The 23,874-nt window shown below is 58.7% G+C and overlaps 1 protein-coding gene across 1 annotated transcript; it reads right to left on the bottom strand.

Annotated features, from left to right (window-relative positions):
* Positions 1 to 8,491: 8,491 nt before the first annotated feature.
* On the bottom strand, positions 8,492 to 13,886 carry EN2 (engrailed homeobox 2). Its single transcript, XM_017345540.4, has 2 exons — positions 12,306 to 13,886; positions 8,492 to 9,006 (listed from the first exon to the last, which is right to left on the bottom strand). Exons 1-2 carry the CDS (start codon positions 13,015 to 13,017, stop codon positions 8,690 to 8,692), a joined length of 1,029 nt encoding a protein of 342 aa, XP_017201029.4. The 5' UTR covers positions 13,018 to 13,886; the 3' UTR covers positions 8,492 to 8,689.
* Positions 13,887 to 23,874: the final 9,988 nt, after the last annotated feature.

Consider the following 23,874-nt stretch of genomic DNA (forward strand, 5'->3'; position numbering starts at 1 on the left):
AATCAGCCTGATGTCATCCCCATTCTTCATCTTTTACATCTTTCACCAGTTTAATTATATTTCCGCCACAAAGCTCCAGCGCCTCATTGCATATTCAAGTTTGACTAGGAAGCATTTAAAAAAAAAAAGTGAGAATGAAACACCCCTGTGGGGGGAAAGGATGGGGGTGGGTTGGGGGGCTGCAAATCTGCACGGAGGAAAGGGAATGAGCTGGACGCTCGCCTTGCCCCTGCTGGACGCGCTCACCTGCGTGCAGATGTGTGTCCAACTTCCGCTCCCGCATTTGGCGCCGCGCACAAAAGCCACGGCCCCGTCACGGCGGAGCGTTGGGGGGGGGGGGGGCTGCTGTGGCTTGTGACTCCGGTGGCTCTGTGTGGCATTCTTCTGACGCGCTGTTTTGTTTCCTTGGGGCTGAGAATCCGCAGGGCGCGCTCCCGCCTCTACATAAAAGACGTCTTTCTCCCCAATGCGGTTTCGCTAGCGAAATCGGCCGCTCCGAGGCAGCGTGCAGTTGGCCGACGCAAATTCGCGGGCTCACTCGGCGCCCGAAGGGAATGGGTCCGGCTGCTCTTTGATCACCTTAAGAGAATCACAACATTTAACTCTGCCTGCGGAGCTGACACTGTGGCCCTCCAGCCCATCACTAATCCCCAGGGGAAGTGCCCCCCTCCCCGAGGTGGGGGGGGGCGTGTTGGGCTAAGCCTCGAGTTGGCCCCAGCGAGGCACCTGCTACAATGACTTCACCCCCAACCCACCGGAAGCAGTCTCTTGTGCCTTAGGGGACGATGGAGGCTGCAGGGTGGGAGCTGAGGGAGGGGAGACAGTGACGTGGACTGGACTGGAGATGTTCATGGTCAGGTTTTCTCTCGTGGGCTGAGGTGGCCGACCCTCCGTGAGCACCCGTGTTTGGGACAGGAAATGAGCCACTTCTGGGGGGCTCTGACCTTTACCCCAAGTTCTCAGCTTTGGACTGCATTCACACACACACACACACACACACACACATACACCAGGCTTGGGGGGGGAGTGTCTCACAGAGACTCAGGCAATCCCCCCCCCGGGGGGGGAGGCTCAGGGACACTGGTCGTTGGGGTACGACTTGTGACTTGTACGTCCTTACCCGCACGACCCAATAGAAATGCAGATACCCTTCTTCAGCAAGAGAGAGCAAGTCAGCTGTGGGAAAGGCTCTCCTCCCTCCCCCCCCCCCGCCCCACGGCCGCTTTGTCTGAGGTTTGCCAGTGTCTCCCCCTCTCTCCGTGGCAGTCTGCACAGGTATGGGGGACAGCTGATGGCTCAGGCGATGTCCACTGGCAGACACTGGTAGATCTCGTAGAAGGTCCGGGTTTATGGCCCATTGTATTTGGAATCATCACTCCTGTTGAAACTGGAGGTTAACAACACATTGCTTCTTAAATTGAATGATATAATTATAAAATTATCTCCACATAATTAACTCAGGATTATGTTTCATTCTATTTAGCATGTAATCAAAGCCTGTTATGCTTTTAGCTATAGGAATAGCAATTAATTTGAAAGGGTGACTTAGACCCTGCACTACTTAGACAAAATAGCTCATCACGCCATGAGGACGCCCACTCGTTCTTGGAGAAGGAGCCACCAGGTGGGGTGGCAGGCCGGGAGGAGGGGGGGAGCACAGGCTGCCACCCGTGCACCAGGGCTCCCAGCGCCCGTCAGCCCTCTGCGCCTGGTCCCCAGCCTGGCGATGGGGAGCCCTCTGGATTCTGTGCCTTCAGCCAAATCTGCCTCATCACGGTGACCCTCTCCGCACAAGGCGGCGATTATCACTCGGAATGCAAAACAGAGAGTGTGTAAAGTTATTGGGCTTCCATGGAAGGAACCTCTTGGTTATTGTGGGAGGAAAACACTCCGTTTGCATGTGCTTGAGCGATTGGCCAGGTAGCAGGGGAGCGGCACTCTGGGAAAGGGCCCTGAGCAATTCCTTTCTCCTTCCCCCCTCTTTCCCCCACTATCCCACGTTTTATTACCTTGTGGATAATGCCCCTCGAGTTCATCAGACCCTCTCTTTTTTTTTTTTTTCTTTCCCAAACAACAGCAGTAGGAAGAAGCCAGCAAAGTATAAGGAGGTGTTCCACCAAAAATAGCTCTTGGGTTATGGAGTGCAGAGCTGCCAAGCCAAAGGCTCACCTGCACGAGTGTGAAACCTCCCCCTAGGTCCAGCTCTATTCAAGACCTCACAAAAAACCCCAGCGCGAAACCCATTAGGTGAATATCCTTTCTGTTGGAGAGAATGGCTTGGGTGGGTGGGGGGAGAGGGAATAACCCACACGCAAGCCATGAAGCTGCTGCGATTTGAACACAAGGCTGTCTGATGTCAAAACACCTTCTCCAGAGCCATAGGAAGTCACCCTGCTAAGCGAAGTTATTAAAGCAGTCGCACGAAACCACGGTCTCCTTAAGCCGCCCTATGCAACAGCGAATCTCCAGGCATCCGAACCCCGAGCTCAGCCTCCGGCTTACTCCGCAGGTTTGTCTTTCCCCCAAACAAATGGATGTTTGGCAGGGTAGCCATCATGCATTTTGGGTGACTTCGAGTTACCCAATTCTCACCGGCCTGTTTTAGCCTTAGGAGACATAACGAGACTACAGAGCCTCTCCTTACAGTGGGAAGGGTTTACTGGGGAGCCATCCTCGCAGTAATACAGCAATATTACAATATGAGAAGACCCTGCCGTAGAGACTGGATATGCAAGAGTGACCGCTGGGGCTGGGAGAAGGGGGGAACCCAGAGTTACTGTTCAACTGGGACAGTGTCAGTTTCCGAACATGGCAGAGCTCTGAGGCCGAGGATGGTGATGCTTGCATGGCATTATGGGTATTTAATACCACCGAAGTGTGCGCTTCAGAAGGATCCAGATGATAACTTTTGCTATGTATATTTCACCACAATAAAAAAAAAAATAGCTGAGCGGAGGGGGATGGTCAGTACTTGCCTTAGCAGGGGTTCAATTCTGCAAATGCTTGGGCAATGCTACCATTTCGCTTAACGATTGAATCTCAAGAAATGGCCAGCTTTCAGAATTCACATTTGTTGTTGCTCTGGGGAGGAGGAGAGAGTAAAGTCATTAAAAAAAAAAAAATCCCCGGACAAAGTTTTGGCTGAAAAGGAAAACTCAGAAGCAACATCCCAGGGCCCCCTAAATGAAGCCGAGAGCAGGGGCCAGCGGAGTCCCGGCCAAGTTGGAGGGAAGCGGCGAGTTTGCTGCTGGGAGGGGCCACAGACAGAAACAGCAACTCCTCGCCGGGCGCTTGGCAGCTGGAGTCTGTGATTACCCATCCAAAGAGGAAAGAAAAGAGAAAGGAAGAAAGGAAAGTTAGTGGAGGGGGTAGAGGCTGGGAAAAGGAGGAGGGCGAAGCCCGATGACAGAGCCTGACAGTCCCTCCCAGACAAAGGACTTGGCGGGCCTGGAGAACCCCGAACGCGCTCGATGAATGGGGCTGGTCGGCCCCTTCCGCAGGCAGCGCGCACCGGGACCGCGCGGCCAAGTTTTACGTTTCGACAGATGGGTCGAGCGGCGACCCGCCCCGATGTCTTCCAGGCGGTTGGTGCCGACTGTGATCCGCGCAATTCCTAGGCCTCATGGAGGACTGTCGGCTGGGACCGGGTCCAGCCCGCCGGCGACTCCCACCCAACCCCTCTGCCGAGGCGAAAGCGCTGCGGTGCGGCGGCCGCGTAGGCCCACCGGGTCCTCGGCTGCTCTTCTTCGCTCCTGCGTCTCCGGGAAGTCTGGCGACTTGGAGGCCTCTCCGGGGACGCCTTCCAGACTGAGAGGGTGGCGGGGCAGGTCTCGGCGACTCTTTGTTTCTGCTTCGGACAGTGCTGGGGCCCGGTCCTGGAGAGGACGGGGCAGCCACTGCGGCGGGTCCTGGGTTTTGGACTCCAAGAACACGCTTTCCAGAAAGCCGGCCTTGGTGTCTTGGAGGCCCTAAGGCTCTGGGGGAAAGTCCCCCGTCCCTGTGTCCAGGAGGGGCTGTCCAGGCCTTGCTCCGGCCTAGGGCCGCTGCGGGCCTCACCTGGTCTCTGCAACAGGGGCACGGGACCGGGGAAACCCTGCCCTCACTGTGGGCTCCCCCAAATCCCTGTGACGGCGCTGGGCCCCAAGCTGTCCTCCTAGGCCATGAACAACAACAGTAATAATACCACCACCACCACCATCGTCAGCCCCACCAGCTAAGAGGCAAGGGCGCGGGCGCACCATGCTTGATTACATCACATAATTAGGAGGCACTTTGATGAATATTATTGCATTTCAGGCGATTTCAAGGATAGCCTTTTATTTTCTAAGAGCAGGCGGCGTGATTATAATGAAGTATTTGAGATTATTAGCGAAAGCATGAATGGCGTACTTGGGGCTCGCGCCGCGCGCCCCCGAGGCGCACCGGGCCTCACTCAGGACGCAAACGAACATGCGCACAGGAGCTCCTGGCTCGGGGGCCTGCCAGGCCCCAGGCTGGGGCGAGGTGGAGGGAAACCTACCGCTCTGTCCCACTGGGGGCTGCACTCCCCAGTGTCTCCCTTGCCTCCTGATTTCCAGACGCAGGGTGACACCGGGGTGAGATGGAGAAGAGGGGTGGGAAACGAGGCGTCCCCCCACCCCGCCGATCTGTGCCTTCAGAATGGAGCCGCGGCCCTTTGTCGTCAGTCGTTATGAACCTCCTGGCGCGCGGCGGCTCTGCCTGGCAGGCTGCAGTTTTCGGCGGAGCCGGGACCCTCCCGGGGGCGCTTGGGGAGCTGCCGAGTCGAGCAGAGACCGCGGAGGTCGGATATTAAACCAGCGGGAGACAAAATGACTTTTCACAGAGCCCCAGCCAACAGGCGCGTCCTCCCAGCCGGCCGGCGAAAATATTTGCATATATAGTGTCTGTGTGTTTGCCGTGCGCGTAGGATGCCCGGGCACACACCTGTGCCAAGCGGTCTAAGACTGAGCCCCCATCGACTTGCCCTTTTCATTCGAGGAATAAGCAAAACAAAACAAAAGAAGAAGCTGTAGTCCCCTAGGTGATCAGGCTGGGGTCCCCACCACCACCACCACCGTGAGCTCCTCCCCTCCTCTCTTCGGGAGAACGAGCTGGGCCGATCCACACTGGGCGGCCATCTCGACTCTAGCTTGGAGGTCAGACCCCACTCATCAGGCGCCTGGTGAAGACGTGGGGACAACAGAGGCGGGGGGGCTGGGGAGAGAGAGAGAGCGTTTCTGAGCACCAAGGAACCCTGCGTGGCCCGCATCCCGCAGGGGCGCCTGCTCGGGGCGACGACGGGTCCTCCAGGGCCCGGGACTGCTGGGCTGTCGCCTCTGGTCCCGCCTGGGGGACGCACAGTCGTTCAGCCCTAAGGAGCGAGGACTTCATAAAAGAACTTTTCCCCCTTATGCACTCATAGGAAACCCGCCTCGTGCGGGCAAAGGAGGTGCTAGGGCTTTTGGTATCTGTAGTCTGAGCCCGGCTCCCAGGCGTGCGGAGCCGCGGAGGCCGGGGCGGAACACGCGGTCCCGCATTGCGTCCCCGACAGGCCTGATTGGGGTCTTCTCTCGCCCCTGGTGGGCGCGCGTTGGCTGGCACAGCCGGGGCTCTCCTTGAGTGAGCAGTTAGGATTTTATTCTGCTGGATTAAAAAAAAAAAAGTAGTAAACACAGGAACAGAAAAAGAACCGGAGGATTCTCCTCGGTTCAACAATGAAGCACCACCCCCACCACCTCTCCAATGCGGCGGTGCGCCTAGTATCTCTCTCTGGACGCCGCCCCTGGGGATGGGGAGCTCATCACCTTACACAGCTGTGCATTGCTCCCTCTCGGCGTTAGGATTTAGAAAAAGGTCAGTAGGGTAGTAGGAGTTGTCCCAGTTATTTCTGTTTTGTTTTTCTGCGAGTGCCCTGAAGCTTCTGCCTTGGGAACCCCCATGAGGCGCTCCCAGGTGCCCCGACAGGGGACAGGGCAGGGGCGCTTGGGGGGGGGGGGGCTCCGCCGCCAGCCCCCCCCCCCCGCGACCTGTCGTGCGGTTCTAGGGAGCAGCCCCATCGTACCCTCTGTGGCTCTGCCCCTCGGAGGCCCGGAGTCGCCCATCCCACCAGCCTAGTGGCGGACGTGGAAGAAGACGCCTCAAAGGTCGCCCCAGCAACCACCGATGATCCTGGAACGGGAAAACTTTTCTTTTCCCCTCAAACCCAGAAAAGTTTGGAAACACAGCAAGTGGCAGGTTCCCGCTCACCCACTCGCAGCACTTCCCGACCGAGGGCGCGCCAGGGCCGAGGCCTCCCGGACGCGCGGGCACAGCCAGCCCCTTCCCCCCACCATCCTGCTCCGGATGTCCTCATCCAGCGATTCTTTTTTGCTCTGGGGAGTAAAAACAACAAAAGGTAAATAGAAACTCCCCTTAAGAGCGGAGGGTCTCTTTGTTTCAGGTCTAGTAAGAGATCCTCCCACCCGGGGCGCGCGCCTCCGTGTGCGCGCCAGAGCAGAGCCCAGGCTGGGTGAGGGGTGGGGGGCGACCTGTTGAACTTGGCAGGATTTTAAAGATGCAGGCCACCGAATAGAAAACTTCCCTCTGGCGAGGAGATGGGACTGAGATGATTCTGGCGGCTCTTCGCTCACAACGCGTTACTGTGTTTGGAAGATTTCTTTGTTTGTTTTGTCTGTTAAATAGTCCACCTCTGGCCCCGCAGGCGGGCCCTGGCACCTGAGCGGGCAGAAAACTGGCCACAGCCGTTCTGCGGAGCTCCAACACGCTTAGAAAAACTCATCACTATGACCTCGGACCTCCGATGTTTTGTAATAAAGAGGTGTTTCTTTTTATTTACCGTAACTTCCAAGAATTTCAAACACACGAAAATGCAGGGGGAGGGGTGGGGTGTTCACAATTTTGATAGCCACAGATGTAAATAGAAACATTCATTCATTTCTCATAAGATTATAAATATTTGATACCGAAACTGCAAAATGCACATGTTTTTTAAACTAAAAAAAAAATCCAAATCAACTTTGCTTCCTGCTAAAAAGGCATGTCATTTCATTGGATTTCTGAAGCAGCAGATGGTTATCCACAGAAATTTTAAATTACAACTTTTGCTTTTTATAGTTTCCTTTTTTTAAAAGGCTTACACTATTATGTACAAAGTGAAACTATTATCGCAGTGAAATCAAGAGGTTTAAGGCAAAGAGAGAAGTTCACCCTTCGTCCTCGGAGGACAGCTCACCGATGGCCACATCTTCTGGCCCAGGAGGACAACTGGACACTTTTCCCCGTACACTAAACAGAAGACAGTGGGACGTTTTATATATATAGATAATGTGTTTGTTTATATATATGTACTTGGTGGGGGGATATATTGAATATATTTAATTTACACTGTACCACACCTTCAAAAAATAAAATGTATATTTTTAAAAAAACAAGAAAAGACAAAAAAGTGATAAGAAATGATTATTTACAGATTTTCTTCCTTCTGGAGGATTCTGAGTTCCTTGGAAAGTCAAGACAGTCACATGTTCCAGAACTGTGGGCTCATACAGGCCTGGCTGTGTGTACCGCATGCATGCATACTTCTGTACGTATGCACAATACAAATACTTAACTTGGGAGAACGTTCTCTGTAGCAGAAGCGACCACTCAAAAAAAAAAAGAGTAAAAGAAAGAAAGGAAAAAAAAGAGGGAAGAAAACAAGAAAGGAAGATGATGCCAACTCCCGTGGCCGGAGCCCTCTGCGAGCCCCAAGGCAGGCCGCGGTCCCGTTCCAGGGGCGCCAGCCGAGCCGCTGGGAACTGGGGAGCGGCCTGGGGGGAAGGAGCATCGCCCCACCGCTCTAGGGCTTCGGCACAGGCCCCTCAGCCCTGCAGCCCCGAGATGCCGCCGCTGCCCAGGCGGTGCCCAGGGCCCGGGAGCCGTGCACCGGCGGCTCATGGTGGGGCTGCGGCGAGGCTGGCGACAGCGACACAGACGCAGACAGGAGAACGCAAGGAGGCGCGGGCCAGACCTCAGCGAGGAGGACCAGGGAGAGAGAGAGAGACAGAGAGGCAGGAGGTGAGCGAGGACAGGCGGCGGCCTGTGCCGCCGGCGGCGCGGGGCCGCCTTTGCGGGGCAGGCCCTGGCGGCCACTTCTCATGGCCAAGCCCCGGAAACACGGCAAGGACCCTGGAGGTCCTCACTCCCCGCGGGGTACCCTGTGTGAGTGCAGGGGGTCCCTCCTGCTGTCCTCACCAAGCCTACACAAGCAAAGTGGCAGAACTCATAGACCAAATAGGAGCTATTTATTCGGTTCACAGTCGTGTGAAATGCAGCAATAAAAATCTTTGGACTTCAGCAAGTTGTTTTAATTTTTTTTCTTCTTTTGAAATAATAATTAAAAAAAGTGTCCGATGTCCCATCATGGAGCTTAGGGGATTAAAAAAAGATGAAACCCTAAGCAGCCCCCTTCAGAAAAAAATCATAAAATTAGCATAATCTCATAAACACAAAAAACTCAAAAAATATTTTATAGTCAGATATTTCGGATTTTACACCACCTGTAAATTATATACACATAGAATATTGCAGAACCATAGCTAATACACGATATTTTCACTATTAATGCTGGTATCATCTTTATACACTGGCCCTTTATTTATTATGATTTTAAATTATTGCATTGTTGCGCCCGCCCGCCGCCCGGCTCGCCCTACTCGCTGTCCGACTTGCCCTCCTTGGCAGTGGTGGAGTGGTTGTACAGGCCCTGCGCCATGAGGTGCACGGCCAGCGTGTTCTTGTTGCCCGTCGCCTTCTTGATCTTGGCGCGCTTGTTCTGGAACCAGATCTTGATCTGCGACTCGTTGAGGCTCAGCTCTTGCGCCAGGCTCTGGCGCCGCTGCTCCGTCAGGTACCTGTTGGTCTGGAACTCCGCCTTGAGCCTCTGCAGCTGTTCCGCCGTGAAAGCCGTGCGCGGCCGCTTGTCCTCTTTGTTCGGGTTCTTCTTCTTTGGTTTGCGGGACCTGGGACCTGGGCGGGCAAGGTGGACGGAAAGAATACGGGTCACTCACGGCCGAGGCCGACCTCTGCGCGGGAGCTGAGTCACCCACCCGGGCACGCAGACTCTGGACGGGAAGTGACTCGCCCAAGGCCACTCAAGGCTGAACCGGCAGGAAGTCCGGCTGGACTTGAGACTGGGCGTGGCTCTCTCGGCCTTGGGGAGGAGTGTAGGGTCCGGGAGTGTAGAAAGGAAAACTCTCCAAACTTGGGCAGGCATTGTGGCACAGCAGGTTCAACTGGGGCTTGGGACACCCAAACCCTGGTTGGAGTCCTAGCTATTCGGTGTTTGCAACCCCACTTCCTGCTAATGAGGGAGCAGTTGAAGACACACATGTTTGGGTCCCTGCTGGAAGACCCGGATACAGGATGGAGCTCCAGGCTCCTGGCATAACCGTGGCTGGTGTCAGCCTGGTTGTTGTGGGTATTTGGGGAATGAACCGATTGGTGCAAGGTTTCTCTCTTTCTTTCTCTCTGTTGCTCTACCTTTCAAATAAATAAACAAATGTTTAAAAAACAAAACTTTGTGGTGTGTTTTTTCCTAGCCTTTTCTGAAGCTCAAGGGAGGGGTGTTGTACCAGGAGAGAGGTGAAGGGTGTGGGGGGGAGGGGGGGAATTGGGAAAGGAGGCAGGGTAGTCAGGGGCACTGGAGGAACCTGGGAACACACCACAGGGGGTCAGGCAGGGGGCTCCGAGATACTGCCAGGCCCAGAGCTACTTCCCTTGCTGATTTGAACCCCATGCCCCCCCCCCCTGCACACCAAGTTCATTGTTTCATTTCAGGATGGGATGGGGCTTAGCCATCCCCTCCTGGGTGGGAGAGCAGCACCCAGCCACTGTCAGTTCACCCACAGGAAGTCTCCCTGGCTCCCTTTATCGAGGGGTGGGGGGCCGGCCCCTGCACCAGCACTGACAGTGGTGGCTGGTGCACCCTCCCCCACACACTGTAGATGAGAGGCTCTCTCTGGAAGCTGCCTAGCTGACCTTGGGCAGCTCTACCCTTCTGACCTTCCCAAAGATGCTCACACTTCTTACCCCCAGCTGACCCCGCCCCCAGGGAGTTGCCCCAGGTTTAGGACCAAGGTCTGCTAGGACTAAGCTACCCGTGGGAAGAGAGCAGAGGATAGGGAGTGTGCTGGTGTCAGGAAACAACCCCAGGAGGCTCCCTGTAGGGAAGCAGCTGCCCAGGCCAGTGATGGGGAGTAGTGACCCTGCCTCTGGGGTTCTCCATCTGTGAGTCCCACAAATCGACTTTGGGGATAGTCTGGCTGCAGCTTTATAGGAGGCCTCTGGACAGAGCTGGACCCCCACCTCCACCCTAGGGGCCGACCTGCAGCCGGGGAAGGGCAGAGGGATCTCTCCGGTGGGGGCAACGTGGTGGGGTGTGGTGGTGCTGAGCTGCATCGCCCTTCCCGCCAACCGAGCTGTGAGGTCCACCCAGAAAGAGGGCTGCCCGCACGGCAGAGGGCCGCCGAGGGCCGTTCAGGTCCCACTCCCGGCCTTTCAGTTTCTGAAGCACACCCACCCCCCACGCGCACACCTCCCCCCACCCCCCACCCCCCACGCAAGCAGTCAGTCACCCAGACGCTAGCGCCCAAGGCGCCGGCTCAGCGCTAGCAGGCCTGGCTTGGATGGCGCAGTGGGGACCCCGGGACAGCAGGCCAGCCTCCTGGGAACGCGCGAAGGGGTAAGCACGGAGGGCCGTGAGGCCGTGGGAGAGGCGCCGGGCGGCCCCACGCGTGCTCGGACGCGGACGCGAGCGAAGCCTCGTGCTCCCGGAGCGGTTCTCAGGCTCCCTCCCTCCCTCCCCTGGCGGAGCACGCCCGCCACCCTCGGTCCTAGCTCCCCGGTTGGCGCATACGCGAATCGGGGCCCTCGAAACACACCCTTTTCCGAAAAGAAACCGTCCCCCCCCCCCCATCATAATTTTTAGTTTCCTTTCTCAATTTCCTTTCAGAAGGCAAAGACTTGAGAGACTCGGAGACAGAAACCGAACCTCCGCAGGAAAACTCCGTCCCTTCTTTCCCAAACGTCCAGGGCAGGCACCGCGATTTTAGAGGGATATCTTCCTCTTCTTCTTCTTTTTTTTTTTTTTTTTTTTCCTTTTAAGCCCAGGAAGACCAGCGACTCGGGTCGGGCCGGCTGGAGCTGCCGGCCTCCCGCGGGCGCGCTGGGGCCTGGCGCGGTCCCGACTCCCGAGCCGCACAAAGCCGGGCTGCGGCTGCTCGCCCACCGGCTTTGTGAGCCTGTATGTTAATTAAATATTAACAAAGGAGGGGGGCGAGAACAATGGAGCAAATTTCTGATGTCGCTGGAGAAATGTGGATTTCATCAGAAATCCACATACAGACAGCTTTCTGCGGGAACGAGGCCGAGGGGTGGCTTCGTGGTGCTACGATTTCAGTAAAGATCCCCGCAAAAAAAAAAAAAAAGGCACAGGAGGGTTGGGGGTCAGAAAGGGGTCCGACGCCAGCTCGGGGAGCAACGGAGCTCGCTCCTAATGGCGGTTTCCAGCCGCAGCCCTGCAATGTGACGCAGCCGGGGGTTTGCACCAGAACACGGATCCAGCTTTTAAAAACCCCAGATCTGTGAAAAAAAAATGCACCCAACATCTGCACACACCCCTTCCCGATGAGGCCTCCTTGCTACCCTGGGCAGCCCGGAAGGAATCTTAGCAAAAGGCGGCTGCAGGGCGCACAGCCCTTCTCCAAGCCGAAGTCCAGCAAAGGGAAAAAGGGCGCCTTCGCTGGCTTCCCTTCCCTCCGCGCCTTCTCCCCACAGCCTCCCCCAGCCCAGACCCAGGGCTCCGAAGGCTGAGAGCCCGGTCCTTTCTTCTCACATCGCCCTTGGGTGACTGGATCGCAGGATGGGGCGAAGGGGCTGAGAGTGGACTCTTCCGGGGCTGTCTTCTAGCCCGCCCCGTTCCCAACAAATAAACTCCAGTCAGGGAGGGATGGGTTAAGGGCGGCAAGGAGATGGCCCACAAGAGGGGGGAAAAGGGAGAGCGAGCAAGCGCCCCGGTTTCTGTGGTCCAAAGGCAGTCTACACTCCCGCGATCATTCTGCCCCCACGCCTCCTGGCAGCCGACCGGGCCAGCGTCTGTGTGTGTGTGTGCGCGGAGCGTAAGTCTTTGTGTCTGTGAGTGTGCGTGTGGGTGCCGTGGGGTCTTCCGCCTCTGGGTAAGTTCCTGCGCCAGGCCGCCCGCCGCCCTACCCCCAGCCCCGCGGGCTTCCCCGCGCCGGGCAGGGACGCGGGGGTCCCCTTGGGCTCACCTGAAGAAGGCCGGTCGGAGTAGCGCGTGCAGTAGACCCAGGCCGGCCAGAGCATGGGCTGCGCGCCCAGGTTGGCGCTGGCCTGCGAGCTGTCCGAGTCCGAGCTCACCGACAGGTCGCCGCCGCCCAAGCCGCGAGCCTTGAGCGCCCCGTCCAGGGGGCCCCCGGGCTCTCCGCCTTTCTTGGCGCCACTGTGCAGCGAGAGCGTCTTGGAGCCGCCTTCGGCGTCACCCGGAGAGTCGCCGCCGCCGCCGCCGCCGGCCGGGAGCGGCCCTCCCGCGCCAGGCGCACACGGCGGGTTCTGCCGCGGCTCCCGCGCGCCAGATCCCAGGAGCTGCTCCGCGCCGCCCGCGCCGCCGCCTCCTCCCTCCGCGCCGCTCGCGCCGCCTTCGCCGCCGGCTGCGCTGCCTCTTCCTCCTCCCAAGCCCGCACAGCACGTCCCCGCGTCCTTGCGCCGGCCGAACTCCGGCCGCAGGATGTTGTCGATGAAGAAGTTGGTGATGCGGTGCGGATGCTGGTGGTTGCCTGGTGCCTGCCGAACCGCAGGCAGCATCAGCGCTCGCCGGCGGCCGGTGTCCGCGTCGCCCGGGCTGCCGCCGCCGCCGCCGCCGCCCCCGGAGCCGCCGCCGGGGCTGGACTCCGGCTGCCGCTGCCCCTCCGCCGCCGCCGCCGCCGCCGCCGCTTCGCTGGACTTCGGGTCATTCTCCTCCATACTGTTCACGGCAAATCCCAAATAGGTTCTCCCGGGATCCCCTCCAAATCAGCCTTCGGGCCCGCACGCCGTGCACACGGAGACTCCCGCGTTAGCACCCGGCACAGTCTTCCCAGCGCGAGCGCTGCGGCTGCGGCCAGGGCTGGGGTCCAACAAGTCGCCGGCTGGGCTCGGAGCGGAGCCACGTTCGAATCCACGAGTTGGGTCAGAAAATACCAAGAGTCTTCTCCCGCTCGCCCAGACGACGGGAGATTCAAGAGTCAGGTCCTCGTGTCTGCAGCACACCCGCGCTCTACAAAGTCACAATGGTCCAGCGGAGACCCAGGGCGCCTCGCGGACTCCGCGTCCCGCTCCCTCCGGCTCCGGCACGGCCGCCTCGGCAGCCCGGGGCTAACGCTGCATGCATGCAGGCAGCGCGCTCCTCGGCGCTCACGCCCGCCCGGGCCCGCTCCGGCCGTCCCCGCCCGCGCGCCCCGGCAGGCCCTCGAGGGTGCGGGGCGCGAGCGGTCAGCGCGCCCGCCGCCGCCCGCAAGCACATGGAGGCCCGCGGGCCCGCGCTGCGCTCGGCCGGCCTCGGGGCCCCGTGCGCACGGCCGCCGCCCCGCTGCGGGCCGGGGCGCCCCCGCCGAGCCCCGCCGAGCTCCGCGGCCCGAGTCGCATGGGTGAGGGGCGGGAGGCGCGGGCCGGGCCGGGCTGGGCCGCCCGCGCTCCCTCGCCGTCTGCGCGCCCTCGCCGCCTCGGCCTCTGCGCGGACTGGGGGAAATTTCCAGGCCACTTAGCACAACCTGAGACACTTTCACTCTGGATTTTTGTTCTTATTTTTAACAGAGCCCCCTCGAGTGACGTCGTGGGCCGGTCTCCTGGACACGTGCCTCGGGCCAATGGCCGCCGCGCCGCGCGCCCACGTGACGCGCCGGCCGCCGCTGGTGACAGGAGCGGCCCGCCGCCCCTCCCCCGCCGCCGCCGCCCCTCCCCCCCTTAAAGCGGCCGCGGCCTGGGCTCCGGGTGCCCGAGCCCCCGAACCTAGTAAAACCGCAGTCACGTCCGCCGCTCCTCTGCGCTGGCTCCCGCTTTCTCCGTGGCTTTTCCTCCCGGGGAGCTGAGAACCCCAGCGATAGCCCTGCCGGGTCCCCCTGCTGTGCTTAGGGGGACACACGCGCTGGAAGATTGCTATTTTTAACATTTCCATATTGTTTACCGTGGGGAGAAATCCCACAATTCCTTGCACAAATGCATAAATAATATTAAATGAGCTGCCGGGATACAAAGGGACTTTTGTAGACCGCTTTCCTTGCTGGTGGAGAGGAAAATTGTCACTTACACTTGACTTTGGTTTCGCGGCAGCTTCCTGTCTTACCCGCAGAGCTGGTGCGCGCGCAGGACACCCCGCCTGTAGACACTTATTGTAAGTGTGCAAAGTGTGCGTGCATGTGCGTGTGCAGGGAGGCGCATTCGGGGAATTCCAGCCTGGGGCGCCCAGACCTATAGACCGGGAGGAGAGCGGCTACAGTGTGCGCCGTGGGTTGCAAGGGAAACAGAGGGGTGCAGGGTGTTATCCTAACGGAATCTTCTTTATTGCAAAGGATAGAGGGCTGGCTCTTTGACCAAACCCTCTAAACCATCCCCAGGGAACCTGGAAGTGCTCCTGAGGGTAGTAGCTTCCCCCAGCGGTGGCCCAGCCCGCCCACCACCCACCTCAACTGTTCCCACCCTGACTGTGGGGCTGCCGGGCTGCTCAGCCTCATTTTCTCTGTCTAGTTTTTGCAGGAGGGCAGGGCCAATTTGAAAGGGGAATTAGGGATGAAATGGCAGGCCAGGGGCCCCCTGATTCGCTTCTCCCCTCCTCGCTTTTCTTTATGCCTTTCTGAGTTCCCTTTCCAGCTGCTGTCACAATGTCCAGCTCCGACTTGTTTCCTCCTCTCTTCCCCCTTCTCCCTCGGGCTCCTTCCTGTTTGCTCCTCTTTCCCTGCCCAAACACCATTGTTACACTCCAGGCTCCGCTCATCTGTCACTTAAAATGCATTTTTATGGAAATCTGGGGCGGTTTTGGGCACCATCCAAAAGGGCAGCTCGCAGTGTGCGGGAGCAGGCGCAGGGACACAATATAAGTGCCCTTGAGGAGAAGCCAGAGTGGGGAGGAGGAGCAAGAGGGAGTCCCAAACCCCGGGAAGCTGCGGAGTGTCCAGTAGCCCAGTGCCTTGGGCAGCCAGTGAGGGAGCTGGCAGGCCTGGAGTAAACACAGCACCGGGGGCAAGCGAGTGCCCAACCAGAGCCACCCTCCAGGTCAGCTTGAGGCTTGAAGTTTGGGCCCTCACCTGGCTCAGCTCTCCGTAAGCCTTTCCCTAGGTCCCGTGCTCACCTGGCATGGCCTGTGCGTCCGCAGAGAGCTTCCGCCCCAGGGATGGCTGGAACCTGCAGGGGACTGGGTGCTGGACTGCCGCAGAGCCAATAAAGGTGGCAGGGTAGGCCCTGGCGGCCCATCAGGGAGTCTCTTCTCTCCCTGTGGGGGCTGTGGGGGCTGTGGGGGCGGGGGAGCCAGTGCTACCTTGGGACCATTCCTATCTTTCTGCCTCTCCATTAAAAAGGCCATCACCCAATTTTCTGGTTAGGCACACATGTGCTATGGGTCCTTCCTGGGTTTCAAAAATGGTAAAGCCCACAGGTCACCCACCTGTCCCTAGGAAAAAGGGGTCCAGCAGGGTCTGTGGGGGTAGGCACATGTGGAATGGCTTTTAGGGACCATTTCCTGCAACTCTGGGAACCCTGGCCGTCACCAGTCAGGGACAGGATGGTTCAATTACTCCAAGCCTTCTGCATGAGGACTCAGAGCTGCACGGCAAATTTACTTCTTCATGTGTCCCACAAATATCTTCTAATTTCTTGAGCACTTTGCCTCTGACCATTTGAGGAGTAAGTGAGCCCCAGGTGCTGAGCTGCACCTGGGTTCTTAGCTGCCGCCCAGACTCAAATTCGCGGCTACAACATGAGCTCTGAAAAGCCGCACTTCTTCTCCAGGCAGACCTAGCCTTGTCTCTGAGCCTGGCCCTGCCCAACTTGCAGGCTCCTTTGAGGAAGAAGGTGGAATTCCTGGAAGCCAAGGGGTCGGAGGTGCAGACAGGCGAGGGGAGAAATAATTAAGGGAGCTATGAGGTCACCCACAGGGGACCCATACACGGAACTAGTGACCCTTGAGGGCTGGCGCCGTCTGAGGGGCCTGGGAGGGGGGTGGGGGGTACCGTGGTGGAAAGCTGCATGGCCCGGGGATCGGTGAAATCCACGCGCGCGCAGACACAAGCTCTTTAAGTTGTTTCCAAAGCCTGCTTGAGGCCCAGCCCGGCCTCCTGTCCACTGTGGGACACCACCCTGGCCGCGCTTCTTGGGGATGCCGGAGAGTGGGCATTTCCGTCTCTCCTAGGCCGGTGGGCCGGAGATGCCCTCCCGGGCTGCCGATGGGCCCCAAGCCCGGAGAGCCGCGCTCCTCGGCTTTCTCCAAGTGATCGGCCGCCGGCGCCGCGCTTACGATCGGCTTCTCCGCGAACGCTCGCACCAGCCACCGCCCGACTTTGGTTTCAGCCCAGCTCGCCACGTTCCGCCGAGGAACGCCACTCGCTGGCTCCCCTCGTCCGCACCGCGTGAGCGCAGCGAAGCACCCGCTTGCGGAGAACTGCCCTCCGTGTTTCCCCGGCTGGCTGCGCAAAGAGGGGCCCCGGGGCGGCTCCGGGGAGGAAAGCGGGCTTGCAGTCACGCTCGGTTTGATAACACGGACGCTGATATTGCAAATAAAATCCCGGTGCTCGGTTTCCGCCGGCCTAAGCGCTCCCCGAGGGAGGGGGGCACTGGGTGTCTGTTTGCAGACCCGGCCTCCCGCTGGTTTTCTGGCTCCCCCTCCCTTAAAAATGAGGAGGGTGCCCCCCAAGCTCTGCTGTCCCTTTTTTAGGTTGACGTGGGGACATTGGGAGATAACGAATGCTATGACAGCGGCATGCACGCACGCGCGGGGGTCCTTGTCATTCGGTGGGCCATTCCAGAGAGTGAAACCTCAGGAAATCAAGCTGCGGTCAGACCAGGCAGGTGCCCGGCAGAGGGCCCGAGAGCCACCCTGAACTCCTGGAGTTGTAGTTCCCACCGGGGCCTGCAGACAAAGGCTGAAGGAAGGGGCACGGGCTGCAGGCAGTGTATCAGGTGGGGGCATCCACCTGGGGGTCGTGTGTCTGTGTTCACCTCCCAGCGGAAGAGTCCAGGCCTACACATCCGCCGGCAGAAACTTGGCCTGGGGCTGCCCTCAGGAATCACTTCTGAATAGCCCCAGGATGTAAGGGGTTAAACGCACAGTTGCCTGCCTGGCAACCTCCTGGAAGCATCAGGGGTCTGGGGGCACTCAAATCCCCCTGCCCTTGGCTGGCCCGGCTTTTGCCTGGAGCCCCACAGAGCTGGGTCAGTGCACTGGCGCCTCTACTGGGGAGAAAGCCAGCGGGCATTGGGATTGCCCGGCTGGGCCCTGCCCTGGAGGCTACAGGAGTGCCCGTGCTCAACCAAAGGCCCTGGGGTGGACAGATGCGGGGAATGGGTGAGGCACCCATTGGGTTCACCCTCCTGTCCTGGCCTCAGGGCAGGGACCTGCAGTTGATACTTAGCCCCTGTGTTGGTCTGCAAGATGGGGGTAGGTGGGCAGATTCTACTCAGAGCTGGGGACTGAGATATGCACAAACCAGCACCAGTGCTTTCTCTGAAGACAGAGGCTTTTGAAGTGAATCTGAGGAGAGCTATGCGTGTGCTAGTTAAACCTCACACCCACAGTGCAGCGTGGGTCCACACCCTCTCCCTCTCGGCCTTCTCTGACTTTTGCCAGAAGTCACCCAGCCTCCTGCCCACCGTCGCACTCTCTCACCCTGCTTTACTGCCAGCCTTCATCTCAGTCAACGGGAGCCCCTGGGGAGGCTGGGCCTGCTTCCACTGGGGCTCACCCACCACCTTCACAGGGGTCTGCAGTTGGGGTCTGGCTGGTGTCTTTCTGGAGCAGCCCAGAGGGGTGCTCGCTGGGAGCACAGACTGTTTCCCGACCTAACGCCTCCAGGGCCAACATCTCCTCCAAACCCGCAGCAAGCCAGAAGAAATGGCACGTTCGAAACAATGAAGAGTGGAATAAGGCAAATTAGTTTGGCAAAGCAGGTTGAAGAATGGCATCGATAGCCTGAGTTTGTGGCTAAGCCTACCAAAGCAGGAAAAAAACCATGAAGGCATAGCGAGTTTGGAAAACATAAGCTACCCTCTTCAAGCTTCCAGTCGTTTACAGATGAGAGAAATCCTATCGCTTAGCCCCTGTCTTCTTTTTTGACCTTTGGAAACGGAACTCCTGAAACACCAACGTCACCTCTCAGAGCAGGAAGCTTCTCTTTCTCTCCCTAAAGGCTGCAGATAATCACAGAGAGGCGAGTGTAGCGTTAACTCGTCCTATCTGACCCAGCCAGCCTTTTTGGAACTAGGATTTCAGTGGCTATAGTTTCAGGCAAGCTTTAGGCAACTATAGGTTTGACTCAACCTACCTGGATCTCGCCTAGCCAAATTACCGACAGCTAGTTAGATGATAACTCATTGGAACAGGTTTAATGAAAGAAAGACCACAAATAGCCACTATGGCCCCCAAATATCAACAAGAACGGAATAGTGCTTCCATGGAGTTACATACTGGCTAAATTGAGAGAGAGAGAGATGATTTTGTATGAATGTTTCCGTTAAATTCACTGAAGTGGTGTCTTTTTTCCTTTAGCAAATAGAAATATATAAAGATACATTGTTTTATATAAAGAGATAGCAAAATTGTGAATTAAATGCAGACATCTCCCATGCTCGATTAAATTCTCGAGCAACCGCTCTGAGTTTAGCCACGTTGGCCATTTCTTTGCGTGAGTATCTTTAATTGATGTGCAGCTTTCAACGTGCGGTATGTGGTGTGGGAGCCACGTAGCCAGTACGAAATACAGAAGCGCACCCAAGTGCAATGTGGTGAACTTCCCTGCACAAAGACAAGGCTCAGCAGGAACCTCGTGGACACTGCTGTCACGCACGCTTCGCGGGCACCTGTGCTTACTGTTTAGCAAGGCCCAGATTACCTTTCCCTGGGCAGCTGTCCCGCGTCACTCCCTTGAGGGGTGTCACTCTCTACACGCCCAGCTCTCTCTGCCTCTTCCTTTTCTCTCACCCCAGCACTTCTGGCTCCGTTTAAAGAAGCAGTATTGTAAAGGCACCTTTAAAAGCCCTCTCTTCTCCTCCAACACATCCCACTTCCTTCTCCCCATCAGAAATAGTAGTGGAAAACACGGCTGTTCTTTCCAGGAAGACTCTTTGCTGTGCTGTGTTGCATGTGCTGGAGTTTCAGGGTTTCTCTTTGTGCATCTCACATCCCTTAATCCTCTAAGACACAACAGCCTCTGTGATGACGGCAACTCTACACCATTTGGAGCATTAACACAGGCCGGGAGAAAGAAATGCGATATGCCCCAGGAATTCCCACAGATGTAGCTAATGCCCTTAAATTCCTCGGGATTTACACCTCCCCATCTGCCAGGAGCCAGCAATGCGACCTGTTCTCATTAACTGCTTTCGCCAGGGCTAGCTTCGGCGGCCACGCATCCTCTGGGTTACAGATGTTGGGGGGCCCGCGCCTGGGAAAACAGGGGACCTTGAGCGCCGCCGGCCTGGACTGGAAAGTTTACTACCTAGACGTGCTCAATAGGGCAAAGCACGGGTGCCCCGAAACAAATAGCACACTGTGGGAGCCACTTAGGGTTTTCCGGGTTGTTTGCAGTTGCAAGTTCAGCTGCACCTCGCGCAAAGCAGCCCTGGAGGCTCAGGCTGGAAGCCAGAACGTGGAAACGAGTCTCTTTCGGTGGCAAACCTCGCCGCAGGGTCTGTGCCCTGCAGCCGAGGGCCGCCCCGGATTTCAGATCGAGATCCTCCAAGAAGCCAGAGTCTGCTAGGATCCGAGGCTCGGCTACCAAGTAGGCGCGTAGCCCTTCTGCCTGGGCGACAATCTCCTTTGCGCCGTGGAACCAACTTCTGGAAGCGGAAAGACAGCGGCGACGCCGGTCCGCGGGAGGCAGAGCTCCCTCTCGGGGGAACGCGGCGCCTCGCACTCGCAGGCTCGCCGGCGGGTGGGGAGGGGCGGGCGGCGCTGCGCCCTAGCCTCCCCGGGGAGGGCAGGAGAGGCGGGTGTGGGAGCTGACAGGCGCATTCCGGGCACCCACTGCGGTCCCGCCTGCTCTGCGGAGCGGGCAGGGGAGTCACTCAGCGCCTCCCGCACCGCGTCTGGGCCGCGCTCCGCGCTTCTGCGTACGGCTGGGGCCGTGGGCTCCGCGTCAGAGGCGGAGGTGAGCGGGCCCCAGGCTGGACTCGCCCTCGGTGCGCTCGCCTGCCGGGGCTGGGTGGAGGTGTCTGTGGGAGTGAATGGGAGGCTGTGGGCGCCGGCCTGTGCTAGTTCGGGAGTGACCCAGTCTCTTTGCAGGATTAGCAGCCTCGGCTTCAGCTCCCGGAAACTCTCGTCCCCGCCTCACCGCCGCGTGGGGTTGATTCAGAGGACCCCTGGCTGGAGTCCCATTTACCTCCCCCATGCCATCCAAGTAAGCAGCAAACCCCAGGGCGAGGGCGGGTTTTTTGGGGTGATTCCTAGTGACTTCCCAGTGCCTCGCGAGGCCCGAGAGGGAGGAAGGGAGGTGCTTTGTGGCTGGGCGAGGGTGGGGTGGTTCAGAGCATGACCCTGGGGATGGACCCTAGCCACGCGCTCCCCTCCCGGGTCCCCCCTGGCACTCTGGTTGCGCTCCTTGGGGCAGGGCGGGGCGAGCCGGGATGCCACAGGCTACTTGGTTAGAAAACTTTTCCTTCGAGGTGAACGCCTTCTCCCCCTGCCCATCCCCCCACCCTCCCAATCCTGCGCCGTGCCCGGGTGCGCCCGGCCCCAGGCTCAGCTCGGACGCATCCGGGGACGGAGGACGGCCCGGGGCGCGGATTTCTGAATGAACCGCGGAGCTCTTCGCAGCTCACAGATCAGAGGGCTGCCATCGCCCGGCCGACGTGGTCCACCGAGCCGCTGCAATAAGCGCTTAGCGACAAAGCGGGGGGCACTGCGCGCGCTCCGCGCTTCCGAGCTGCGCGGGGCGGGACCGGGGAGGGGCCCCCGCCAAGGCAGCGACATCAAAGCCGGTCGCCGGGACTCCGGGAGAGGGTGGGCTCCTCTCCCAGGGTGGCGCGGTTTGCCAGAGCGTTTCCCCCACCCCGCCCCGCTGCAACCCCAAAGCCGTTCCTCCCTCGGGGGATGGTGACTCTGGGCTCCGCATTCCCCACCCCCACCCCCCGGCCCATGGGGGCGACCCCAGCCCAACATCTAATCCCGTCGCTTCCTGGCGCGGGTCTCCACCGTCCCTCGGGGGGCGTGCTTCCAGACGTAGCTTCCCCACCGCCAGCTCCCACTTTTTAAAATGAAATTCTCTGGTCGCCTCCATGATGTGCCCGGAGCCCGGGGGAGGGCCGGGGAGGAGCGGACACCCACGTGTGCCCCAGGCGGGGTAAGCGCGGCCTGTCCACCCTGTGCGCAGAGAGATCGATCGGTCAATATCGACCGGCGCAGGTCTGCGCTCCCCGCGCCTGGCCGCCCGCCCGGCTGCCTGACGGATCTCCATCGCGTTTCAGAGCGCGCACCTGCTGGAAAGGTCTCTTGACGTCATCGCCGCCTCAGCAGCCCCCTCTCCCCACGTTTGAAATTTGTGCGCTTTTAATTTTCCCCGGAGCACTTCGGAGAAGGGGGAGGGGAGGAGGGCGAGGTCAGAGGTTAGGAAGGATTACGACTGGGCGACCCCTCTCATCCGCGGTAGCGGACGGGCGGGGGTGGGGGGTGGGGTGGGGTCCGGCCCTTGTAAAACCCGAATGTTCTGGGAAGACGTGGATCCGAGGAAGACGCTGGGGGACGAGGAACCTAGGAGGGCGGAGGACTGTGCGTCCCACAGTGACACCCTCTCGCCCCCCGTCGGAAGCTCCATTTCCGAGCTCGCTGGGCCACGGCTTGGCCTGTTGCTCTCTCCCTCCTGGCCGCGGGAGGGCCCACCTCTGCGGTGTCCCCCTCCTCCCCGCAGGTTTCCCCGGGGATCCCCTGGGGGAGGGGCGACCCAGACGGGCAAGCTGAGGCGTCCTGCTCCACGGAACACCTGTCCTCAGCCCGCCACTGCCCTTGTCCCTCCACCGTCCGCTGAGAGGGACTGGGAGGACCGGGGCTCCCTGCTGAGGATGGCAGGGAACATTTCTCTCCACTGGGCCATGTGATGGCTATCCCCAATGCCACTGTGCACGTCTGGTCTTGAGTCCTGACCCCTGCTCCCTCTCTATCTGCTTATTTCTGGCTTCCCTGTCCACCCAGCCGCCCTGGCTGAAGCTCCAGGAGACACCACTGGTGTCCTGTTGGCTCTGCTTCAACACACGTCCCTTCTCTGACCTCCTCAGCCTCACCCAGGCCTGGAGGGTGGCTCTGGACTCCCAGCTGGCCCTCCACATCACGGCGGCCCCCAGCCATCCACCTTGCTCCACACACAAAGGAAGCTTTCAAGCGCACACTAAAGCGGTGGTTTTCACAAAACGCAGAGAATTAGACAAACATCCCTCAAGGTCGCACGCCACGGGCCTGGATCCGCCCCCTCACTGAGCCTGTGAGGCTCACATCAAGCCCCGGGCACCCTAGCCCTGCCACCCTCCAAACTCCGAGCCAGCCCTAGCTCAGGGCAGCTCTCTCCCTCCTGTCCCAGCTCTAACCTTTGTCCTCCGGGTCTCGGGACACAGCCTGCCCGCAGGGAGAGGACTCCTATCCGCCACAGCTCTCCGATCCAGCTGCGTGCTGCACAGTACCTAAAGCTACTAGAGTTTGGCAGCGCGTCCCTATGCTGACCTGGCCAGTCTACCGGGTGTGAACTTCCGGGGGGCGGGGCTTCGTCTTTTTCACGCCTCAGAATCCAGCTCGGTGTCTTGCTCTCAACTTTTCGCTCTCAGGACTGTTTGACACTCCTTGAAGTTATGGAGAGTCCTCAAGGGCTTGTGTTTATCTGGAATCTATCTATTGATTTGCCCTATATTAGGCATTGAGAGCCAAGTATTTTAAATAGTTGAATTGATTCACTTGCAATGACAATAAAAACTCACTTCATATTTATGTAATATTGTAATGAGCATCTACTGTACTCCCCAAAACAACCAAGAAATTAGTCTGGAGGATAGTGTTTCACATTTTTTTCTGAAAACTTATTTCACAGGTGTTTTAAAAATTCGAAAAACTTCCAAAATTGGATTTAAAAGGCAAAGAGCCAGAGAGAGAGAGAGAGAGAGAGAGAGAGAGAGAAAGCTTTCATCCTCTGGTTCTTCCCCAAATGTCCGCAGCAGCCAGGGCTGGCCCAGGCTGAAGCCAGAAGCCAGGAACTTCATCTGGGTGTCTCCTATGTGTGGCAGGAACCCAAGTACTTGGGCCATCACCTGCTACCTCCCAGGCACATTATCAGGAAGCTGGATTAGAAGCACAGAGTAGCTGGGACTTGAACCAGGCATCTTAATATGGGATTGTGGACAAGCCCAAGTGGCAGCTTAACCCGCTGCTCCACAGTGTCCACCCCTAAAAAATTTATTTTCATTTATTTGAAAGGCAGAGAGGCATGGGGAGAGAAAGAGACAGAAGTGGACAGACACACATACACAGAGATCTCTCATCCTCTGGCTCACTGCTCAGACTCCCACCCAAGCTAAAGCCAGGGATTCAATCCAGTCTCCCACAGGGGTGGCAGGGACCCAAGTGCTTGAGCCGTCGCCTGCTGCTTCCCTGGGTGCACAGTA

The sequence above is a fragment of the Oryctolagus cuniculus genome, chromosome 7, assembly GCF_051225735.1.
Source record: "Oryctolagus cuniculus isolate XC-2025 breed Fujian yellow rabbit chromosome 7, ASM5122573v1, whole genome shotgun sequence".
Taxonomy (NCBI): domain Eukaryota; kingdom Metazoa; phylum Chordata; class Mammalia; order Lagomorpha; family Leporidae; genus Oryctolagus; species Oryctolagus cuniculus.